The following is a 23,477-nucleotide window of genomic DNA, read 5'->3' on the forward strand; positions in this document are numbered from 1 at the left end:
TGTGTGTGTGTGTATGTCTGATGTGTGTTTGAGGAAGGCACTGGGTGTCTTGCTCTGTTCCTTTTGTCCTCATTTCCTTGAGACTGTGTCTCCTACTGAGCCTGGAGCTCAGCCTCCACCTGCCACAGATTTGGAGTGACGGGCATGTCTAGCCTGGTCCTGCTTTTTCACAGGTGCTGAGAACTGATAGAGACCCTCTTGCTTGTGAAACAAGTGCTCTTTCTATTGAGCCATCTCTTTAGTCCCTGATTCAACCTTTTTAGTGGCTTCCCAGGGCTCCTACAGTGATGGCCAAGGTCCTTATCATCCTAAAGTACTTGTGTGTTCTAGCTCTGACCTCCCTTGCTAGCCTGTCTTCACCTTCCTTCTATCCTTTAGCATTTATGATCAAAATCGACGCTACCCCTGGGCCTTTGCACATGCTATTTACTCTGCCTAGTGCTGTCAGGATTCCTTTGATCCCTCTTAATTAACCAGCAACTCAACTCTTTTCTTTTTGTGCCAGATTAACCCAGCTTGCTGTTGCTGCTTTTGTAGGCTATGACCTTCTCCCTCCCAAATTTTGTCAGAATTTATAAGCATACATTTACTGACGAGGCTATTTGACTAACATTTCTCACCTCCTTCACATCTTAAATTCTAGGAAGATAGAAACCTCCTGTGGAGCTGGTATAGGGGTTTGGTATGTGTTTATTGAGCAATGATTTCTTCCAGAAGGTTATGTAAACACTACCAGAAACATCACTGAACTCATTGATTCTGTGAGTTTAAAGAGAGAAGGTGCCCTGGAGAGCTGTATGCAGATCCAGTTGTTCTTTGATGTGCTGCTAGGGCATCTGCATATTGCCACCTGCTGCATATCTCCAAGGGTTTGAGCAAATCAGTACAAACTGAATGCCATCCTGAATGCCAACCCTAAAACATAAAGGGCTTTCTAGTGTTCTTACCAGAGGGTAGAATGTTCTAGAATATCAGGAAGAGGTGCACTTCAAACACTTCTTATTTATAGGTCTCCTAGAGTCTCAATGGTTAGAATTAAGGGGAATTCCAGTGAAGTAAGGGGTATTTATGGAATTAAATGTTTCTCTAAAGAATGGAAATTATTTCTGAATTAGCCTAATGAGAAGTTCTTAACTGTGGAGGCCAAGACACTTACCTAAAATCATTCAGTTGCTAATAAATAACTGGTTATGTCCTTTGCTTTTATACTTATAAAAGCAAACAACAGGTGGGCATGGTGGTGCATGCCTTTAATCCCAGTACTCAGGAGTCAGAGGTAGGTGGATCTCTAGGAGTTCAAGGCCAGCCTGGTCTACTACAGTGGTTTAGTGGGTTTTAGGTCAGCCAAGGCCACATAGTGAGGTCCCATCTCAAAACCAAACCAAGACAAAACAAAAGAAAAGGAAATGCCAAAAACCGAAGAACCAGAGAGAAACAAAACCTAACAAAGTAAAGCTGGGCATGGCATTGCATGCCTGTAACTGTAATACTCAAGAAGCAGAGGCAGGAAAATTGCCACAGGTAGCAGTCCAGTCCACGCTACATAGTGAGTGTCAGGCTAGCCAGGACTTATATATAACAAGACCCCTGCAGCCAACCAACCAGCCAGCCAGCCTCCCAACCAGCTGCAAGAATATTTTAAACTAGTTTCCAGTACTCATACTTTAAAATATTCACTATTAGCTTGGTTTCTGTCCACCCATCTTGAGACAGTCTCTGTCTAGAGCTCCACTTACCTCAGACTTGCAGCGATCTTTCCGTCTCAGCTTCCCCAGTGCCGAGATTTTAAGCAAGAGCCACCATGCCCAGCCCAACTTGCTTGCTTTATTAAAACATGACAGTGGAAGTAATTAACCTGTCTCCTGACCTAAGGACACACATAAAGGTGTTTTCACTGTTTCCTTTGTCGTTGACATGTTCTCTGGCCTCCTCTGACTCAGTGGTAGCTCCCTGGCCCTGTCCTGTTCCCTCCCCGCTTCCTCCCTGGGGTGTGTCAGGCTTTCTGTTTGATGCATCAGCAGCCACTGTGCCAGCTACTCCATCACTGTTTGAGAGGTTGAGGAAGTGAGGCCAGAAGAGTCAGCTGGTTTGCCCTGTGGTTCACAAACACAAGCCAGGGATGGGCCTGGGCCCAGGATTTTCATAGACACATCAGGCTCTCTCCTGTATATCCAAGGACCATTTCCCTTTAGGATTACACTGCACTGGAAGAGAGAAATGTGTTCTCATTTTCCCAAGAAAAAAATGGTGTGCAAATATTTTTGAACATTTCTATTGGCAATTAGAAGAAAATACTGTGAAAATGCTCAGCAATCCAGGCAGCCCTGATAAATCCATGAGCCTCTGTGACAGGGATGATGGCATTTGGTCAGGTGCCAGGAACACTTATGGATAACAGACTCATTTCTGTCAAAAATGTTTCTCAGCTTAATCTTACGATATTTCTAGACAAAGAAGTAATGAGGAGCTGCCAAAACAAACACCCTGTCAGAGCCTCCTGTGTGTGGGTCCCCACCCTGGATGTGTGCCTTCCTCGTCTTGTCCTGGGCCTTATGGAGCCCTTTGGTGGGACCCGAGCTTTTGGAGAGTCCTTTCTCTTTCCTCCATCTGTGATGGCCTCTTTTCTTGTTCTCTAGGAAAGCAAGCCTGAGCAGGGCCTGACTGGGAAGGGCCACAATACTGGAGAGCAGCCTGCACAGCTCAGCCTGGCCACCAGGTATATGGAGGGTGGGGGGAGTGTCCTTCTGGGAACAATGCCACCAGATTCTGATGCGGACAGCCAGTGGCTCACATCCTAGGCCTGGGTTCCTCTGGAGTCAATAGGTGATGGAGACTGGTAGTGGTTTATTTAGATGGTCGTTCTCGTTGCTCCAGGATAGGCAGCTTCCCAGAGAGTTGAGCTTCAAGGTAAATGTGAGTCTTCACAGAGATACTTAGCTAGGATGTGGTGTGTGTGTGTGTGTGTATGTGTGTTTCTCTGTGTGCATTTGTGCACACATGCAAGTGCACTTGCCTGAGAGTGCATGTGTGGAGGTCAGAGCTCCTTATTTGCTCTTCCTTATTTGCTGATGACTTCCCGTGTGGTGGTTCATTTACGGGGGAAGCTGGCTTAGGTTTCATGTTCCCTAGCTCCTGGCCACAGCTCTGTCATTTAAAGAATGTCTTCCTCTGTCGCTTTCCACCTGTTTTCTGAGGCAAGATCTCTCACAGGACTCAGGCCTGGCTGTTTTGGCTAGACTGCCTGGCTGCTGAGACCTGTCTCCACACCCCCCAGCCTCAGCAATGGGATCATAGATCTGAGCTGCTGAGTCCGGATTTTAAGTGGGTGCTGGTGATCCCCACTCAGGCCCTCATGCTGGCACAGCAAACGCTTTACTCCATGGAGGCATCCCTTCAGCCCCTGGTTGGCTTTTGACACACCAGCCCGCATCTGTTGTTCTGTCTTCAGGGCAGTCTCTATAGAACTTGAGGTGCCCTGACTCTGAGGGCGATGTCTTTCATCCGAGCTGATGCTGATGGTGGAAGTGAGGTTGACATGGGATAGTATCACACCGACATCCTGATACCTGACCATTGCAGCCTTCCTGTTCCTAGGGAAGCAGAGACTGCATTTCTTACTCAGCAGCTAGAACCTGTGGACAGAGTCACTGAGGGTCCCATCCACAACTTCATAATTTTTGTGCCGTGGAGGCCAAAGCCAGGCCCCATTACAGTTGGCTCGTGTTGAGAACATGGAATCTTCCTGATCTGATGAGGGCGTCCCTGTGTCATGTGCCTGTTCAGTTGCAGGCAAAGCCGGCTTAGGTTTCATGTCCTCTGGATCCAGGCCACGACTCTGTACCTTAAACTAATATATTTCTAGAATTCTCTGTTGGTAGAAACTTGTTCCATTGACAAGAAAGGGTCTGCTTTCTTATTCTCCATGGAGAAGGCTAGTTTGGGCCTGGACTGGGCTGGTGGAGAAGACCTGAAGACTGGTGGTAAACTACGTCCTGCATAGACGGGCTGTTTCTAGGCAGGAGACCCTATAGGTTTGCTCCTGGTGCCCAGGTGGTGGCACTTTGTCCTTACCCTGCTGCTCTGCGCTCTCCTGTGCCCAGGCCTGGGATGGATGAGACGCCCAGCAGTGTGAGCCTCAGCAGTGTCTTCCTGGCATTCTGGTCAAGAGTTCTGTCTATGTCTCTGGTATCTAAAGGCCAGAGTGGCTCAGAGCAGGGCTTAGGGACAAGGGCCGTGTCAGGCTGCCTCTCTGTGGCCTTTGATTCATCAAGACTCCTCTCTGTATCACCATCTGTGACTCGGAGTGAGGCACCCTGACATCTCCTTTTCCCAGTCAACCTCATGGAATGTTCGAAGTGAGCCTGTGACAAAATGATGAGAGTGCACAGGCCAACCAGGCCAGACTAGTCACCTAAGGACATGTGGCAACCCTAAACTGAGTATTTTAAACTATTTTAAGTTGTACTGCATGGGCCACGTGCTAAGTGTCTTCCAAACTTGCACTGCTGCTGCAGGCCAGGCCTAGAGCTGGAGGAGATGGGGCCTGGGACCCAGTGAGCTGTTAAGAAGCATGGGCAGGGACACAGAGGACACGGTGCCAGGTGCCAGCACTGTTTTTTTCACCACTTCCATCCTTTCTATCTCTGGCTGTGGAGGAACTCAGGGACGTGGGGGCAGGCTGACAGTGGAGGGATAGCAGGACACTTAAGGAGCGCAGCTCTTGGAGTTTATATGTGCTGTGATGGGTTTTCTTCCTGTCTGAACTGAACTGTGGAGAGGTGTCTTTCCTGTTGCATAAAAGCAGCCCCACTCTGCACCGTTCTGAATTACACTATCAAACCGGAGAAATTATGAACTGGCTCGTGCATAATGGAACAGAGATTCTGAAATGTGTGGAAGCTCCCCTGAGGGATGTGACTCCCTTCCTCTATGGTGGCATTCCTGACTTCCACTCTTATCAGAGTCACGTGGATGCTTTTAAAAAAATTGGCATTGGAATGTTTTTCTAATTGACAGACTTGACTGACAGAACAGTCCCCAAAGTTCCATAATTGAACAAACAGCTTGTCACCATACAAATAATTAAAATGCCATTTGAAAAATGTGTTCTGTGACAAGCCCTAACTTAAATGTTGTTCACAGTTCCTCATCCGAATACAGATTTTTTCAAATGACTTAGGGCCCCTTTGTTGCCGTTTGCAGCCACCTTAAAGCAAGTGACATTTAATGAGACACTTCAAGAGGGATGTGGAGAAGGCTCTGCCTAGGAACAGCCTGTTCCACTCAGAGTGGTTAAGTCTGGAAGGTGGCAGCCTCCAACCGCTGTCCGCGTGCCCATCGGAAAGCTGCCAGCAGCCAACTGTACAGCTCCCGTTTTGGTTTGGAGTCTGTGTTTCCCTCCCTATGTTCCTTCAACATGGCACGCCACATGAATTTAGTGGGCCGTTCTTTTCCTAAGCGGCAGATGGAAATCACAGCTATTCCAACTTGCACACTCATCTCCCCCTCCCCCCACAGAGGCACACATCAATCTGTTGTTACTAAGAGTTGCAGTTACATTCAGATCTCACTTCCCTCTAGTCTGGTTAGAGCACCAAAGTTTTCCTCTTCGGAGAGGGCCCTTCAGCCTCACCCCCCTTGACAAGGATGCCTTTGTCTGGAGTATGTCATGTGGCTCAGGCTTCAGGACCGTGTCTGCCCTGGGTGTTCTATATGGAATCTGCAGATATTGGTACGGGAAGGGACTTTGGTTGAGCATGCCGTTTTATGGGAGAGCTGACTGAGGTCCTCTGGTGTCTGTCTGGCACACTGTTACCTGCTGCATCCTGAGGTTTGGAGGGGTGGAATTGAATGTGTTTTGGACATTAGGGTGAGGGTAACAGGATGAAAGACAGGACTAATTATAAATTATAATTAATTTATCTTAAGTAGTGCAGCGTGTGTTTCCTTGGCCTAGTAACCTTGGGTTTTCAGATCACAGCTGCTGTCTGTACTTCAACTGGAACCAAGCTCAGGTCTGTCTCAGATCAACCAGAAATTGCAGCCTATACATGGCCTGTCTCCTTTAGCATCATCACTGATCCCAGAACTTATTTACATGCTTTGGGGTTGTGAAGACTACTTCTCCATTCCTGGTGGGTGTGCTGTGATTGACGTTTTAGGCAAAAGCCCGTGGAGAGCAGGAATCACCAGGCTATTATCTGTTTGTTTGTTTTGTTTGTTTGTTTGTTTTTCAATATCTTGCTCCATACAGAGCTAAGCCTCCACACAGATGTGGGGTGCTGTGTGAGTGTTCCCCTTAATGACTCCTTGGTACTGGGTAACATGAGGCTGTTTGAATCAGTTCCTGATGGGTACACATGGCGTGGAGTTTTGTATGGGAGGCTATCAGGTGGCCATAAGGCAGGTGAGGGGACAGAGCAGGGATGAGCTGCGAGGATGTTGGAAGGAGAGGAAGCACTTCTTGAGGTAAAGAAGGAGATCTGATTGTCTGTTACTTTGTATAAAGGGATGAGAGAGTTGGTGTGCTTGTTGATATATTTATTTTTGTCAGCTTGACCCAATCCTAAGCATATCTGGGAAGAGGAAATCTTAATTGGAAAAAAAAATTGGAAAAAAAAAGACTCCACTAGATTGGGCTATAGGCAAGTCTGTAAGATACTGTCTTATGTAATGATTGCTGTGGTGATGCCCATCTCACCACAGGCAGTGCCGTTGATTCCTGGGTAGGTGTTCCTAGGTTGTTGAACAAGAAAGCAGGTTGAACAAGCCATGAAGAGCAAGCTAGCAAGCAGCACTCCTCTGTGGTCTCTGCTTCAGCTCCTGCCTCCAGTTCCTGCCCCGACTTCCATTAGTGATGGAGTGTGTGACCAGACAGTTATAAGCTGAAAGAAACCCTTTCCTCCCTATTTGCTTTTGGTCATGGTGTTTTCTCACTGCAATAGAAACCCTGACTAGGACCATCAGATACCTGCCTGCTTTGGGTAGGGATTTTTTCCATTCTGTCCAAGCCCATTAGGCACTTTGCATGGGGCTAAGACTTGGGAGGCAGAACAGACACTATTAGGTTGGAGATGAAGCCGTAAAATTGAGCTCAGGGAGCAACTAATTTACTGACCTGCTTTCTACAAGGCACTTAAAGACACTGGGCCTGAGATTTCTCTGACTCCCCACCCCAGCCTGGAGGAGGAGACAGCAGAAGAGCTGGTGCTTTGGTCTGTGGATTCTGTGCTGGCACAGCTCTTGGTTCACAGTGATTTCTTAGGAGTCTTGGAGGGGCAGGGTGAACTAGTAACTCTTCTTAAGCCCTAATTGTTTGGAATTGGATATGAGGGTATCGATGGTGTTTGGACTGTAGACATTTGGACTTTTAGGGCTTGGCCCTCAGCCTTCTGTGGGAAGAGAAAAGAAGGCAGGAGAGTGTGTATGTGTTTGTGCTTTTCTGGGCCAGAATGGATGTAGTCCTGCCCATCAGCAGTGGACTCACACTAGTTAACAGTGAGTGATGAGAGGTCGTAAACTGAGGAGTGAATGGGGAGAGGCAGCCCCCTCCCTCCCCCTCAACAATGAAGCTGTGTATGAATGGGGATTGAAGGAGAGTTCATTGATAAATCTAAAGCCATATGGCAAATGACCACCCAAGAGACCCAATTGACTAAGTCATTGATTCGGGCCTAATGCATTTTTAATGGTTACCCAGATGCAGTTCCTAATTACATCACCATGTGTTCCAGAGTAAAGCATGAGTCATCCTCCAGTGATGAAGAGCATGCAGCTGCCAAGCCGTCAAGCTCAAGCCACCTCTCTCTCTTGTCCAACGTCAGCTACAAAAAGACCCTGCGGCTCACATCGGAGCAGCTGGTGAGTCTCAGCTGTGTTTCTGGTCCTCAGGTCATGGTCAGATAGAGTTTTAGGGCTTTGTTTCAGGTCTGGGGGTTCCTTCTACTTTGTGCTCCCACTTAGCCCTCCCTAGCATCCTATGCCAGCATGCCCGCTGGTGGCCTCACACCCCACTTCAGTACCCTGTGTTTCCATCCTGACTTTGTATCTGTTCAGGTGGACTCTGACGTGACTTTGCATTCTGACTTGCTCTTTTTCTGACCTAGAAGGAGGAGACAGCTTTGACTGAGCCCATTTATACTCGTTATCAGTGCCTGAGAGCCTTTGTAATGTCTCTCCTGAGTGTTTTTGCTTTGAGAGAGATGCTTGTTAACCCAAACGCATCTATAAAACTGATGGAAGTCAGGAAAGTGTGAGGGGATTTGGGGAATTTTAGGAAGCAAAGGGTTCCCCCTCCCTCCCTGTGTGTGTGTGTGTGTGTGTATGTGTGCGTGTGTTTTAATGAGGCCCTTCCCACCCATAACTTATTTCAAATTGTGACTATCCAGTGAGCCGCTTTTCAGTAAATAAAGTCTTGTGTAAGAATTTAGGGGAGCAGGCTTTGATAGGATGATATTTAAATGGGCAAAGATTCCTTGTTTAGCCACGTGCAGGGCCCTGGGGGACACTTAGAGTTAACCTGTGTGTCTGTGCAGCCAGCGGCTGTGTCTCCACAGCAGTATACCAGCAAAGATTCAAGACTGACCAAAGGTCTTGAGTCTTGTTTTCTGAATTTGGTATGATGTGCTTGGGCCCAGTCTACATTTTTTTATGGATTTAAAAGGCCTCTTTTTCCAATATGTGTCATTATGATAGTCAGCAAGAACATGCTTTTGAGGGAGACAGTTTTGCCCGGCTTACGTTTGTGTCCTTCCATCAAGGCACTTTACATTTCCTAGGTAATGGTGTAACTTAGGAGAAGTCTGGGAGGCTGTCACTTAACTCTGCACTCACTCTCTAAGTACTGGATCAAGTCAGCATTACATTAGTAGCAGAATGTTTTGTAAAGAGTGGCTGGTTGTTTCACAGATGGGGCTAGAGAGGGCTGGGTTGTCCAGCCCTGGAAAGAACTAGAGCAAGAGAGAACTTAGCAGAACTGGGGGGAAGGTTAGGTTTAAAGCCAAAGTGTCCTTCTCATGGGCTGGAAGTTAAATGATGCCTGATCTAGACCCCCGTTCAAGCACACAAGTTGTTCATGGTTTTTTGTTTGTTTTCAGAAAAGCTTAAAGTTGAAGAATGGTCCCAATGATGTGGTGTTCAGTGTCACTACCCAGTACCAGGGCACCTGTCGCTGCGAGGGCACCATCTACCTGTGGAATTGGGATGACAAAGTCATCATCTCAGATATCGATGGGACTATCACAAGGTGGGCTTGACTGTGGTGAGGTCTGCAGCCAGCTTTCATCTTACTCTGGGGAGCATTGTGGGACTCAGAGTACAGTTTCTGGTGTAGCTGGAACTGCACAGATGGGGCAACACCTTGGTCTCAGCAGCGGCCACTAGGACTGTGGCTTGTTTCTGTTTGGACATCATTCTCCAACATGGTGGGTTTTGGAGAATACTGTTCTAGAATGCCTAACAGCCCTTCAGTTGGGTTTGGCGAACTCAGTCCTCTGCATTGTGGCTCCCCACAGTGGTACTGTAGTGGCCTTGCTTGATTTTGTGAGCCTGGGGCTTTCTATTGAAAAAAAACATGGATCTCATTCAGTTATTCACACTATTGTTTCTTTTAATTCTTTTTGTTTGTTTGGTTTTGTTTTTATATTTTTGTGGGTGCACATGCCTACACACACATGAACATTGATGTCAGGGATCACTTGCAACAGTTTGTTCTGTCCTTCTGCCATGTGAGGGCTGGGATCAGGCCACCAGGCTTGGCAGCAAGCACCTTTACCCTCTGAGCCATCTTGCCAGCCCTCAGTCATACTGGTTTATTTTATTTTTATTTTTATTTTATTTATGAAGCATGAGTAGTGTATCTAAGCCACTCCCCTTGCAGTAACCTTTTGCTTTTATCTTTCCTCATCTTGGTTTAGATCTGATACTCTTGGTCACATTTTGCCCACGCTGGGAAAGGACTGGACCCACCAGGGCATTGCAAAGCTGTACCACAAAGTAAGCCAGTAAGTATACACGGCTCTGTCCTCTGTTCCCATCTTGTCACCACCAGGGTATGAAGCCTCAGTAGGTATGCAAAATGCCTCCTGCCAAGCATGGAGTAACTTTATGAGGTTGGTGGGTGGGTGTGTCGCTGCAAAGAGAGGTAATGAAGGGACAGCGAGAAAGAAACTCCGTGTGCACAGTGTCTCCTGCCAGCTCCCAAAGGAAGCTTAGGCAGGTCAGAAGTGGCTGGGAGAAGGAAGGGGGAAGTGCCAGGGGAGGGCTGGTGAACACAGCTGGGTAACAGCAAAGGCCGTCAGCGTTATGTACACTGTTTATAATCTAGAATGTGTGTTTGGATAAATAGCATGCACATTCAGGGGAGGCTACCATGACATTTGGCTTCCAGAAGTTGAAGCTGGTAAGAATTTAATGACCCGGTGAAGCTGCCCCCTGCCCACACCCTCCCATGGCTGGCCTGTGGTTTAGAGGCACTCTGCTGCCACTTGTGTGACATTGAGAACTGCATCTGTTTATAGCTGAAGGAAAGCAACTTTCCAGGAGGGCCAGGATACCAAGTAATTCCTGGACAAGGTGGCAGAGGGTTATTACACTGAGTAGACACTGTTTAGGATATAGTGAAGGGGTGACTAGGCCCCAGTGGCTGGAGGTGTCCCAGGTGGTTTCAGTGACAAGGTGGCATTTGAGCTGGATCTTCATGGATGAGCAGAGGTTCACAGAGGGAAGCTCTCCTTGGGTGGGTCTAGCCATGGGCAGAGCGGTTTAGATAGGAGTCAGTGCATGGTAGTCTTAGGTGGGTGGGTAAGGAATGAATCTGTACAGGAAGGTAGTAACCAGGCTGCAGAGGGCCTGGGGACCAGGCTATGATTAAGCCCGGCCTTGATGTAGAGTTTGCTTCCTTACGGTGGCAGATAAGATTGCCTTTCCCTCTGGGATTATAAATGAGACCAGAATCTCTTCGCTCCACAACAGTGCTTCTCAACTGAGAGTAGCTTTGGGTCCTCCATCCCCTCCACCGAGTATACAGTACTGTCTAAACACTTAGTTTGGGGGCAGAGATTACTGTGTAGTCCCGACCCACCTGGAACTCAGAATCTCTCTGTGTCTGACTCCCAGGGGCTAGAATTTCAGGCACGAGTGACCATTCTTTAAGGCATTTTTGTCATGACTGTCCTCTGGGCACCCAGTAGTTGGAAGCTGGGGATGCTGCCCTTGTCTCAAGTCATGACTGTCCTCTGGGCACCCAGTAGTTGGAAGCTGGGGATGCTGCCCTTGTCTCAAGTCATGACTGTCCTCTGGGCACCCAGTAGTTGGAAGCTGGGGATACTGTCCTTGTCTCAAGTCATGACTGTCCTCTGGGCACTCAGTAGGTGGAAGCTGGGAATGCTGTCCTTATCTCAAGTACATCACTAGGTATCTTACATTTCTCTTGTCCAACCGAGATAGCTGTGTTGAGGACTGCCCTAGGGTTTCTGTTGCTGTGAAGAGACATCAGGACCACAGCATCTCGTATGCAGGAGAACATTTAATTACAGTTTTAGAGGTTTAGTCCATTACTGTCATAGTGGGAAACATGTGGCAACATGTAGGCAGACATGGTGCTAAAGAAGGAGCTGAGAATTGTACATCTTGATTTGCAGGCAGCAGAAACAAATGCCATACTAGGTCTAGCTTAAGCTTCTGAGACCTCAAAGCCCACCCTCACAGTGGCACACTTCCTCCAGCAAGGCCACACCTTATATAGTGCCACTCTCTATGTGCCTATGGAGGACATTTTCATCCAGACCACCGCAAGACCCCAGTCTAAATGCTTGTCTTGGGAAATTTGGTAGTGGTAAATCATTTAAAACTATGGGCTAATTGTAGGATTTAAAACTTTTTAATCCTGTGGTGTGTGTGTGTGTGTGTGTGTGTGTGTGCGCGCACGGGTGAGAGAGAGAGAGAGAGAGAGAGACAGAGAGAGAGAGAGAGACAGAGAGAGACAGAGAGAGACAGAGAGAGAGAGAGAGAGAGAGAGAGGGAGAGGGAGAGGGAGAGAGAGAGATTCCACAGCCTTATTGTGGAGGTCAGAGGATAGACAGCCTTCAAGGATTGCCCTCTGTTCTCTTTGAGGGCAGTGCCAGGCTGAGCTCCATGGGTATCTCTGGCCATCTTGGGCTGTATACAGGGCTGGGGGCATGCAGCGAGGAGTGATAGGGAAAGCCTCAGATTATAGAGACTTGGGCTGAACAATCTATGGTATTGCCCTTCTCAGTGGTGGATGAGTCTTACTGCTCCATCCCACGCCCAGGAACGTCACGCCATCCTTGTGCTTACCAAGGGTTCTGCAAACACTGTCTGTCTGTGGAAGCACGGTGTGGTCTGGTTTGCAGAACAAGTGAATGGTGGCTTATTGTCAGGAGTGCTACTCTAGCTTGGATTTGGAGAACTAGTTTGTGATGTAGCAAGAAGCTTTCACATATAGGCCACTTGCAACTAGGCCTTTCTTCATAAGTCAGACAGAGCAAAAGGTTTTATCCCTAATGCTATTCAGGGTATCCACCTTGTATCTTTCAGGAATGGCTACAAGTTTCTCTATTGTTCGGCACGTGCCATTGGGATGGCAGACATGACGAGGGGCTATCTGCATTGGGTCAACGAGAGGGGCACAGTGCTGCCACAGGGGCCTCTTCTGCTCAGCCCAAGCAGCCTCTTCTCCGCCTTGCACAGGTACTACTCAGCCAGCCAACCCTCATACACTGACTTGCTGGCCAGCCTTGTTCTTCCTCTTCCCCGTCATGAGTTTAGCAGAATGAGTAGCGTATTGGTCTGAACACATGACTCAGCTGGTAAGTGTTCTTGCCTTGCAAGTGTGAAGGAGGGTTTGAGCCCAAGAAGCCATGTGTATATATTAAATCATTGAAGATTCTTCTCACAAGGCACCAAGATGCAGTCACTTTGAATGCATTAAATAATAAACTCAGAGTCACCAACAATGAGTTAGTCTCTCATTAATGAAAGAAATCATTCACCTTGGTGTCATCTAATCAAGAACGATCCCAGATTTGAATTTTCCACTTTCTTTTCCCTGTTGTCTTTGTCCTCTTGCCTGTCAGTCCTGTGTCTGGGTCTGTGCCTGCCAGACTTGTGACTCTCTCCCTGTTTGTGTATGTGTATGCATCTGATTCTAACCAAGGGGTTCTGCTCTGTCTTCATTGTCTGCATTCACAGAAAGCAGCACTCGAGGAAGGACTGAGGGATACTTTATAGAAATGTTTAACAGACTTTAACAAGGGATTAAGTCACTGGCTCCAGCTGACTGTGACTGACCCAGATTACAACTATCGTTGCTTATTAAGCAATATCCAAATGATGTGATCAACATTTATGGTGGATAAAATGGCTTCCAACCCCTGTTTTTGCTGTTTTGGGGAAATTATTGTTGTAACATACAAATACATACTTGTTACTCTGGTTCAGAGGCACGGAAGTGTACATAAATTAAGATTACAGCTATACATTAACTTAGGTTATAAAAAACAGAGTACATGCAAGTAAGATAGCTACTACATTGTTCTCTTAAAAGCAGATCAAACAAACAGGCTGAGCACACAGTAGGATGTGTCTCACTTAAGTCTTAAGTGACCTCAAGGTATATCATTAACTCTGGCTGTGAGCTCCAGCAAAAAGTCCATAGGATGTAAGAGATGCTGTCATAATATTGCATCTCCATGTAAAAGAAAAGATGGGTATGTTTGCAGAGGCTGCTGATCCCTGGGCCTCACTAGTCAGTCAGCCTTGTCAGTGAGAAACCTTGTCTGAAGAATACAAAAGGTAGATAGCACCCAATGAACGACCCCTGAGGCCAATCTCTAGCCTCCACACGTCCTAATGTGCCCACACAGATGTGCATGCATGCATACACTCTCACTTCAGAGCTGGCTTCTCTTACCACTGTCATAGCCCAGTGTTTCCTTCCCACTCTCAGGAGCATCCAGGTATGTCAGATCCCTGCTCTGCTGTGTGGCTTTTCCATTACAGCATCCAAAGGTCTGTTATACTTTGACTAAAAATGCAATAAATCTAGAAACTAGTTTAGAGAGAAGTAATAGCTCAATATAATATAATCATTCAATTCAAGAATCTAGCCTGTTTAAGATTTTCTGCCCTATTATGTTTCAATGAGTTTTTATAATTTTAGCCAAGAAGGTGGACCGTATCTTTGTTATATAATTTCTAGATTCTTGGTGTTTACAAATTTAGTTAAAAACACTATTTATGTGATTATATTTCTTACCTGTTTCTGATGCATAAACATCCACTGATTTTTATGTATTGCTTTGTGTTTGTTTTTTAACTTTTAATAATCTTCTTAACTTCTTATTTTGATAACTCACCCCCAGACTGTATTACTGGGACCTGTGAGATGAGTCTGTGTAAGGGTGCTTGCTGCCAAGCCTGCTGAGCTAGATCTGATTCGTGGTACCCATGTGGTGGGAAAAAACTGATTCCTGTAAGTTGTCTTATAGTCTCTATGTGATATGAATGTATGCTTGCATGTGTGTATACACAAATCAGTTCATCAAATAAATACATAAGGATCATTTCTGCATAAATAATGACCCCCTAAAAATCCTAATTTTTATAGCCTTTATTTACCTTTTCTTCTGTTATTCTCTGGCTAATATCAGAAGCCCAGTACTGAATGGCAATGGTTCCGGAGACCATTGTTTTACCACCATAGGATGTTTGCAGAGGTCCCTATGGTAGCGTCTCACCATGTAGCCCTATTTTGGCCTGGGACTCAGTATGTAGACCATACTAACCCCTGAATTTTTGGCTATCTCCAAGCCTCTAGCTTCCTAGTTCTGGGATTACAGGTGTTTGCTACCATGATCAGCTTTTTGAAGTCAGTTTTTGAAAACATTTTTTTTCTATTCTTGCTGTAAGAGTTTTTATTATGGGGCTAGAGTGATGGCTCAGCAGTTGGAAGCACTTGCTGCTCTTGCAGAGGACATTCCTCTGTTCTGTAATGACCTGCTTCCCCACATTGCCTGCCTCTCTTTATATTACAGATGTCCCTGGAACTTTGCCTGGGTCTTCACTGGTGAATGTGGCCCATGCTAACACAAACTTTTGATTTTGAGGTTACACCTTGACCATGGCTGGTCCTTTGCATTTTTCTTGCACTGAGAATGAGGTTCATTCTGAGTTGTTTTTCTGCCTGGGCCAACTTTATAGTTTGTACATTGAAAGCTAGTTTTAAATTTTAAATTAATTCTTTATTTTGTGTGTTTGTATATATGTGTGTGTGTGTGTGTATGTATATATGCACATGCTGTAACAGTGTGTGTGGAGGTCAGAGGACAACATGCAGAAAGCAGTTCTCTTCTACCATGTGGATTCTGGGCAATACACTCAGGAAGTCAGGTTTGGCGCAAGCATCCTTACCCAGTAAGCAACTTTGCTGGCTTTCAGACCACGTCACTGCAAACAAGGCTTAAGTTCTCTCATGCTGACCACTTATTTGTTTGTTTGTTTTAATAGAGAAGTGATTGAAAAGAAGCCAGAAAAGTTCAAAGTCCAGTGTTTGACAGACATCAAAAACCTGTTTTTCCCAAACACAGAACCCTTCTATGCTGCTTTTGGGAACCGGCCTGCTGTAAGTACCCGAGGGGTCAATGGAGCCACAGACACTGCCCTTGGTGCCAGCAGTTTCCACAAAGGTCTGGTCCCTAGGCCATGTGATGTGAGCCTCATGCTAAGGCAAAGTGATTAAATCCTGTCACACATGGCCTCTGGTCTTCTATGAAGGTTGGCCAGTGACTTTGAAGTTGGTGCCCTGGGCCACCACTTGCAATTTCACATTACTTGTTAAATTAGTAAATCAAGGGCACTGCAGGTTCTGGGTCCACCATGATGGGACTGCCATGCCAGCCCTGCCTGACCGCAGGGTTGGGTCCAGCACCTCCAGCCAGAAGCATGCAGTGAGATTTCCCTGGCTGAAAGAAATGTGTGGAGATGGTGTGAGTGACCCAAGCTTTCTGGAAGGTTCAGTTTGAAGCCTGCAACAGACTCATGGGTGGCAGAAATGTTCGCAGATGTTGAGTATGTGACCCACACTTGCTAGAAGGTTCTGTATTCTATAGAATATAGCTGGGTTGTAACTACTCGGCTGGAAAATTCTACCTTTAAAACCAGTGGCAGCCGGGCAGTGGTGGCGCACGCCTTTAATCCCAGCACTTGGGAGGCAGAGGCAGGCGGATTTCTGAGTTCGAGGCCAGCCTGGTCTACAGAGTGAGTTCCAGAACAGCCAGGACTACATAGAGAAACCCTGTCTCGAAAAACCAAAAAAAAAACCCAAAAAACAAAAAACAAAAAAAACAAAAAAAACCCAGTGGCAGATTATTATGAAATGAGAAAACAGGGAAAACAGGTTAGAAAATAAGCCCAAGGAATGCCAGCCAGCCACCCTGGCAGGGGACGTGGGAGGTTAGCTCAGGTCCTGACTGAAGGAACTAAGGCCCAGGTAGAAAAGCCAGCTGATGTGTCCCCATCCCTCCAAAGTGCAATGCTGACTAGTAAAACTTGGATACTACAGCATTTGGCGAAAGATGGCGTGTGCTTGTTTGTACAGTGAACTCTCCACTCCCCCTGACATATTACATCCCCTCTTTTAAACACAGGATGTGTATTCGTACAAGCAAGTGGGAGTGTCCCTGAATAGGATCTTCACTGTCAACCCCAAGGGTGAACTGGTGCAGGAGCATGCCAAGACCAACATCAGCTCGTGAGTATTATCTGCTTCCCTGGAACCAGGCCCTCTACCACTGTCCCAACACAGGCACCAACGTCTATTGCAGACCCTTGCAGCCATTGCTGCCTTTGTTTTGATCTTTGTGTATGTATGTGTGTGGACACATGTATGCAATACACACATGTGTATGTGTTCATATCTATGGCAGCCAGAGGTCCATGCCAGGTGTTTTCCCTAAGGCTCTTATTTTTTGGAGACAGGGTTTCTCACTGAACTTGGGGCTCACCCACTTGGCTAGCCTGAGTGACCTGTGAGCTTCTGGGACTTTCCTGTCTCCAATGCCCCAGCACTGGGTTGCAGGCATGAATGGTACCAGGCTTTTTATGTGGATGTTGAGAATCTTGGGTCCTCATGCATTCAAGGAAGGCAGTTAATCAACTGAGCCATCTCTCCTGGCCCTGTTTTAATCTTTAATTCCTCTAAAAAAATAGAGTCCAACTCCACATCTTTATTCTCCTGCTTAGCTTTTGGACAGTTAGAAAGAAGTGAGATCCCTCAGGATGTAACACTTAAACTAGAGGCTAGAGTCATATGCAGAATAGAATAGAATGAGTTCAGAAGCTAGACCTTCAGTTGCCCAAGTTAGGATGTCAATTGGAAATGTAACCCAAGTGGACCATGGGAGGCTCTACTTTCTTTCCCACAGTACTGGGGATGGAGACCAGGCCCTTAAGCTTGCTAGGCTGGCACTGTACTGTAGAGGTGACCTCCTCAGCTCCTGGCTTGCTATTGTTTGCATTGCTTTGTTTGAGACAGGATCTTGCTGTGGAATCCAGGCTGGCCTTGAACTTTGCAATCCTGCTTCAGTCTCCCTAATATTGGGATTACATGTCTCCACCTGACTGACGGCATTGTGGTCCATGTAGCATCACTCTTGGCTCTACCTCATCTCATATGGTGTTCTCACGTGTTAATCCTACTAGGTGCTTCAGCCTAGGCAGGTGTCCTAGTGAGGGTTCTACTGCTGTGAACAGACACCATGAGCAAGGCAACTCTTAAAAGGACAACATTTAATTGGGGCTGGCTTACAGGTTCAGACGTTCAGTTCATTATCATCAAAACGGGAACATGGCAGCATCCAGGCAGACATGGTGCAGGAGGAGCTGAGAGTTCTACATCTTCATCTGAAGGCTGCTTGCAGACTTCCAGGCAGCTAGGGTGACGGTCTTAAAGCTCACAGTGACACATCTACTCCAACAAGGCCGCACCTCCTAATAGTGCTCTCTCTGGGGTGGGCATATACAAACTATCACAGCAGGACCTGCCACTCTGCCTTATCCACTGCAGAGGCTGTGTGTCTTTTAGTTTGATCTGTACCAAACTAGAAAACAGCCTCTGGCTTGAGTGATCTCAACACTGTTGTAAGCTGGAAAGTTGGATCTGGGGAGTTGGATGAAAGATTCCTCCTGGTGTTTGCAAGCACCTCTCATGATTTTTTTGAGCTGTGCATGGTTACAACTCACACCTGTGATCCCAGCACCATGGGAAAGCAGAGGCAGGGGGATTGCTGCAGGTTTGAGACTAACTGTAGGATGTGTAGTATGTTCCTGGCCAGCCTGGATTTCTGAGAGAGACCACCAGGGTAGTTTCTCACTTTGAAGAGGGTTTTTTTTTTAACAGCTAGACTAGAGTCCAGCTTGACTAGAGCAGTTCCAGATGTGAGGGAGCACTGGCTTCCTGGTCAGGCCCTCAAGCAGCTCTCTAGATGTGGGGAGAGGAGATGGAGCCCACACCCTTCTATCCTGTAGTAGGTCAGCCGGGGCCTTTCCCCTGGCCTGGTGATGAGACAGTTCTCTGAGATAACCCTCTCCCCATCTTCAGGAAACATGTATACCAAGGCCCAGAACTTGGCATGACCTTTTCTTTTACTACTACTACTGCTGCTGCTACTAATGTGTGTGTGTGTGTGTGTGCGTGTGCGCGCGTGCACAGGCAAGTACATGCACATGCTATAATGTACATGTGGAAGTCAGATGACTCTCTGTGGAGACCATTTTCTGCTCCCCACTTTATGTGGGTTCCTGGGAACTGGTCGCTGAGCACAAGTACTTCTTTACTGGCTGAGTTCTCTTGTGGGCCCTTCAATGTGATGGGTCCTAGCCAAGCAGGTGTTCTCCCTCGGAGCCTAGATGAACTGGAACACTTGTAAGTGACACCCCACCGGGTGGAGCACTGAGCTCAGGGTTTTCTCCCATTCTAGTCGGGGAATGTGCAGTCCTCGCTTCAGGGAGCCCCATGCCTGGAGGCTAGAATGGGCCACCCAGATTGAGCAGGCCCTGCTGCCAGGGAACATGAGCCTCACCAGCTTGGTTCTGGTACCTTCCACAGCCTGACAGGGGACAGCTCCCTGTGGGGAGCCGCCCACCCCCATAGCCACAAACTTCAGGCTAATAGTCCTTCAAGTCAGGAGGTATTTTAAAAGTGTGTTTGTTTTAATCTCCAGGAAAGACATAATTCTTGGTGCGTTATTAAGGGAGGCTTCCCTACTTTGTGGAGTACACTGTTTCTCACAAGTCTCTTGGAGGCTCTTTGTTAAACACACACACAGCCTTACTGAATAAGTCATTTCATGCCTCAGAATATGCTAATTCCTGAAGTTTGGACTTCGAAAGCCCCTTTTGGTTCTCAGCATGAGTGGAGAGGGGCCCAGAGACTGTCCAACAGAAGTAGGCTGTGTAGGAAAGGGCTGGGTGTGTCCGGATCCCGGTGCGGAGGAGCTTGGAGGTCTCCCAGGCTGACCCACGTAGCTGCTCTCCTTCTGCAGTACAGGCTATGGCTGGGCAGCATCTTCCTGGGACAGAGGAGATGCCCTGAGAAGGGAGTGCTGGAAACCCCTATGTGGTCCAGCCCAACTCACTGTGAGGATGAAGGGGTTGAAGCTCAGGGAGGGCAAGATACTTTCCCAGAGTCACACAGCAAGTAAGGCTGGAGGAGGCTTCAGGCCTGCTGACCCATGGCCAGGCACTCTTTCCTAAAGTGTAAGTGATCCACTGTGGAATGAGTAGTCCCCAGTAGATGCAGCTGGATCACTGGGTATGTTATTCTGTTTCTGATGCTAAGCAAGTGGCACAGTTTTCATTTTCCTTCCTTCATGGTAGAGGAAGTCAGGGTGTGGAGACATCCAGGCCTCTCTCTGCCGGAGATCTCACAGGATCAGGGCAGAATTGATGCCAGGTTTGCACTTTGATAAGAACAAGGCTCTGTACCTTTCTATTGTGACTATAGTCATCTCTGCTGCTTCAGAGATGTGAGTTGTCTGTGGGTCCTGCCCCCCACACCCTGCACATGGCCTCTGTAGCAGGCAGATGCCCCTGTCTGTGCTGGTCTCTCTCTGTCCATCCCTTGTACCTCTGCTTAGCCTGCCTGTTCTTCATGAAGTCAGGCTTGGCATACCCTGTCCCCCCTTCTCACTTCCAGTGACTTCCTAAGGCTAGACTGGCTCTCGTCAGGCAGAGTAGCTGACTGCTCCCTGGGGTTGGGGTAGTATACTCTTCCCCAGCCTGAAGTGCAGCCCAGAGTCTGGCATTGCCCTTCCTGTATCAGGTTTGTCTCCGTGGGCAGTGACCCCACTGTGCTTTCTACCTTCCAGGTATGTGCGGCTCTGCGAAGTGGTTGACCACGTCTTCCCATTGCTAAAGAGAAGCCATTCCTGCGACTTCCCCTGTTCAGACACTTTCAGTAACTTCACCTTTTGGAGAGAGCCACTGCCACCCTTTGAAAACCAGGACGTACATTCAGCCTCAGCTTGATGCGACTGAGCATTAAAGGATAGGTTGTGGGGACCCTGGAGCTGCTGGGAAGGCTGATATGTGGCCATCTGCCTAAGAGAGAAGCATTTCTCCCTAGACTCGCTCGCTCGCCCCAGGGTGACACTTCTAAGCATGGAGGGCAGATAGAGGCTGCATCTCATCCTGTAGGCTGCAAGAGGATTGGGTGCACTAGCAGTGTGCAGAGCAGCCCTCTGTCTGGGTTTAGCACACGTAATGCTGCACCCGCCAGTCCAGTCTGTTCCAGCAATTAGTTAATGTGCAATATGGGCGATGACCCCTTAGCAGAGGTGGGCAGGCCACCTGAGAGCTGTCTCAGCATCACTGTGCCCCCGCCCCGTGGAACTCTGATGTGCATAGTGATTGGTAGCATACGGGGCACATTTCCATGACAGTGACATCCATGCCACCTTCCGTACATAGGGATGGCTGAGTCTAAGTGAAGGGAACATGGGCCTCGCTGAGTCTCAGCGGTGGCCTTGGCTTTGACTTTTTAGACGTTCCCTTGCAGTATTGCCCACTTAGTCTCACTTTAGGTGATAAGCTCTTTAATTGCTTTGGTTAAAGGTGGCCTGTGACGCAGCTGCATCTCTCCCCATTCCTCATAGCTCAAGGCTGGGCTATTTATGCCTTAACGCATCTGCAGCAGGCATTTACTTAGCGTGCACTGTCTAGCTCTCTGTAACTGCAAATGCCTTACATTACAATGGTAGTCCCTGAGGCAGCATCCGACCGTGGCGTCTCAGCACCTTCTGTGTCCTGCTATCCAGCAAGGAACCGCCACTAATGTGGACTTGAGCAGCATTTACGCCAGACGGGAATGATGCCTCTAAAGAAACTGGTTGTTTTTTAAGAAAAACAGTTTCCAGAAGTTAAATTATTTTCTTTGCAGATATTATTTATTACTTTACTGTGACTGGGCTGCTGTTTCGAGCATCCTAGCCAGATCCTTAGGCTTACAGCTGTCATGAATGCATTAAAAGTTAAGTGTGCTAGACAATCCAAAGAGCCTTATTCTGTGGATGTCACACTCTGATCTTCTGGAATCTCTGAATCATTAATTTTTTCTTAGTTTATTTTTTCCATGCAGTCTAAGGTCATGAAAAAAAATACTTTGAGCAATGTTTTAAGCTGATGGAGGGTAGCTGTGAATTGTCTCAGAGAACAATGTGAAAAATGAAAAAAGTATTTTGGTAAAAGATACTGCTTTACTTCAAACGTATTATTTTTTTAAAGGGTGGTTTACTCCAGAGACTGAAAGACCTTTCTATTTAAATTTCATTGTTAGAGTCAGAGGAGACAGGAAAAAAAAAAAGAAAAAGAGAAAAAAAAGGATAAAAAAGGAGAAAGATAGAAAGAAGAATTAAAAAAGGAAAAAAGCAGTAGAATGGACTGTTACTCTTTCTGTGAAAGAAAACCTCGAGTCACTGCTGTTGTGTCATTGGGCTCTGTTAAGGTCGGATGTGGTCCACACAGTTCACAGGAGTGGCTAATGAAAGGCAACTTCTGTGGGCGCCCACTGATGGAGAAACTCCAACCTGAGTGTGTGGCTCCCTTCTGGGAGTCATGAAAGTCATTAAGCATAGTTCTGCAGTAGGGAGCTCCTGGCTTGTTCTCTAGTGACCTTCAGAGGCCGTGGTAATCCTCCTGCCACCAGGGTGATTTTGCGTGTATTTTGATTGCTGTGGACTCTGTGTGAGCTCATCGGCCTGCAGAGGTTTGTGGCCGTCTCCCTCATGCCCAGGGGAAGCTTTGGCATCTCTTTTCAAGTGCCCTCTGCAGCCTGCTGTCCAGGTGGCTTTCTGACAGCATGCTAGGACTTACGCCAGGGTCTCTCTGTAACCAAGGCTGGTCTGCAGTGTACCATCTCAGGCATACAGCAGTCCTCCCACCTGGCTTGGGGACCTAGTTTTGATATACCTTAAATTTCCCCGGCACTCTACCCTGAAACAGAGCACACCTTCCACGATACCCCACTCAGATTTCTGTGAAATTCTTGGGGAGCCCTGTCCAGGTAGTGGATGCAGACACCTGCTGTGAGGCTCCCTGTGAGATCCAAGTGAGAGCTGCCCCCAGGTTCTCTCAAGTTGCTTATCTGCATATGCACTAAAACCCAAGGGCCCCAGGATACTATATGGGTACCATACATTTCAAGGTTGTTCATGGAAATGAATGACTCGCTCCATAGTGACATGTCCTCAAATGGTGATCACAGATGATGAAGGAGAACACACCTGGCACATTACAGAGACAGGCTTCTGTCGTCACAGATAACTTCCCCTTTGGATTTCAGGTTTGGATCACTACTTCAGTATATTTTATTTGCAACATTGGCTGTGTGTTTGCAAATGCCGGTGCGATGATGAAAAAAATCAATGTAATATTTCATTGTGTTGTGCTTGATGCAGAGCTAGAAATGTCTGTAATAAACAAGATGGATGAAAGACTTCTGAAAATCAGGCCTATGAACTTTAAATCATTCTTCAGGTGCTCTTTTTTTTTTTTCTGGCTTCTTATATATCATACGTCATCATTTACTTGAAGAAAAAAAAACCCTTCATGTAGGCTAGGGAGATGGCTCAGGCAGTAAGAGTGCTTGCCATGTAAGCATGTGTATCCAAGTTCTGTCTCCAGCATCCATGTATGAAGCTAAATGACACAGTATGCGCTTGTTAGAGCAGTGATCCTTGGTGCTGGCTGGACAGATGGCCTAGAAGAATCCATAATTTCCCAGGTCTCAGTGAGAGACCCTTGTCTCGATAAACATGGCAGACTGAACCCGAGGAGGAGCAAACTTGAGGTCCTGGCTTATACATGCACGGGCGTACAATTGCATGCACGTCCATCAAGGATCTGCACACAAATGGCCTGGGAACACACACAAAAAGAATCCTTATGGTTATAAACCCTTCACT

At 47.1% G+C, this 23,477-nt stretch overlaps 1 protein-coding gene across 1 annotated transcript in view; it reads left to right on the forward strand.

Annotated features, from left to right (window-relative positions):
* Lpin1 (lipin 1) overlaps positions 1-23,023 on the forward strand; it is a 62,163-nt gene extending 39,140 nt beyond the window's left edge. The window contains exons 14-21 of the mRNA XM_028772246.1: positions 2,637-2,716; positions 7,734-7,860; positions 9,096-9,244; positions 9,915-10,001; positions 12,556-12,708; positions 15,526-15,640; positions 16,665-16,768; positions 20,385-23,023. Coding sequence (XP_028628079.1) covers positions 2,637-2,716; positions 7,734-7,860; positions 9,096-9,244; positions 9,915-10,001; positions 12,556-12,708; positions 15,526-15,640; positions 16,665-16,768; positions 20,385-20,544 — 975 coding nt within the window. The 3' untranslated portion in view covers positions 20,545-23,023. The remainder of the gene's footprint in view (positions 1-2,636; positions 2,717-7,733; positions 7,861-9,095; positions 9,245-9,914; positions 10,002-12,555; positions 12,709-15,525; positions 15,641-16,664; positions 16,769-20,384) is intronic.
* The last annotated feature ends 454 nt before the right edge of the window (positions 23,024-23,477 follow it).

The sequence above is a fragment of the Grammomys surdaster genome, unplaced genomic scaffold (assembly GCF_004785775.1).
Source record: "Grammomys surdaster isolate TR1022 unplaced genomic scaffold, NIH_TR_1.0 212, whole genome shotgun sequence".
Classification (NCBI taxonomy): Eukaryota; Metazoa; Chordata; class Mammalia; order Rodentia; family Muridae; genus Grammomys; species Grammomys surdaster.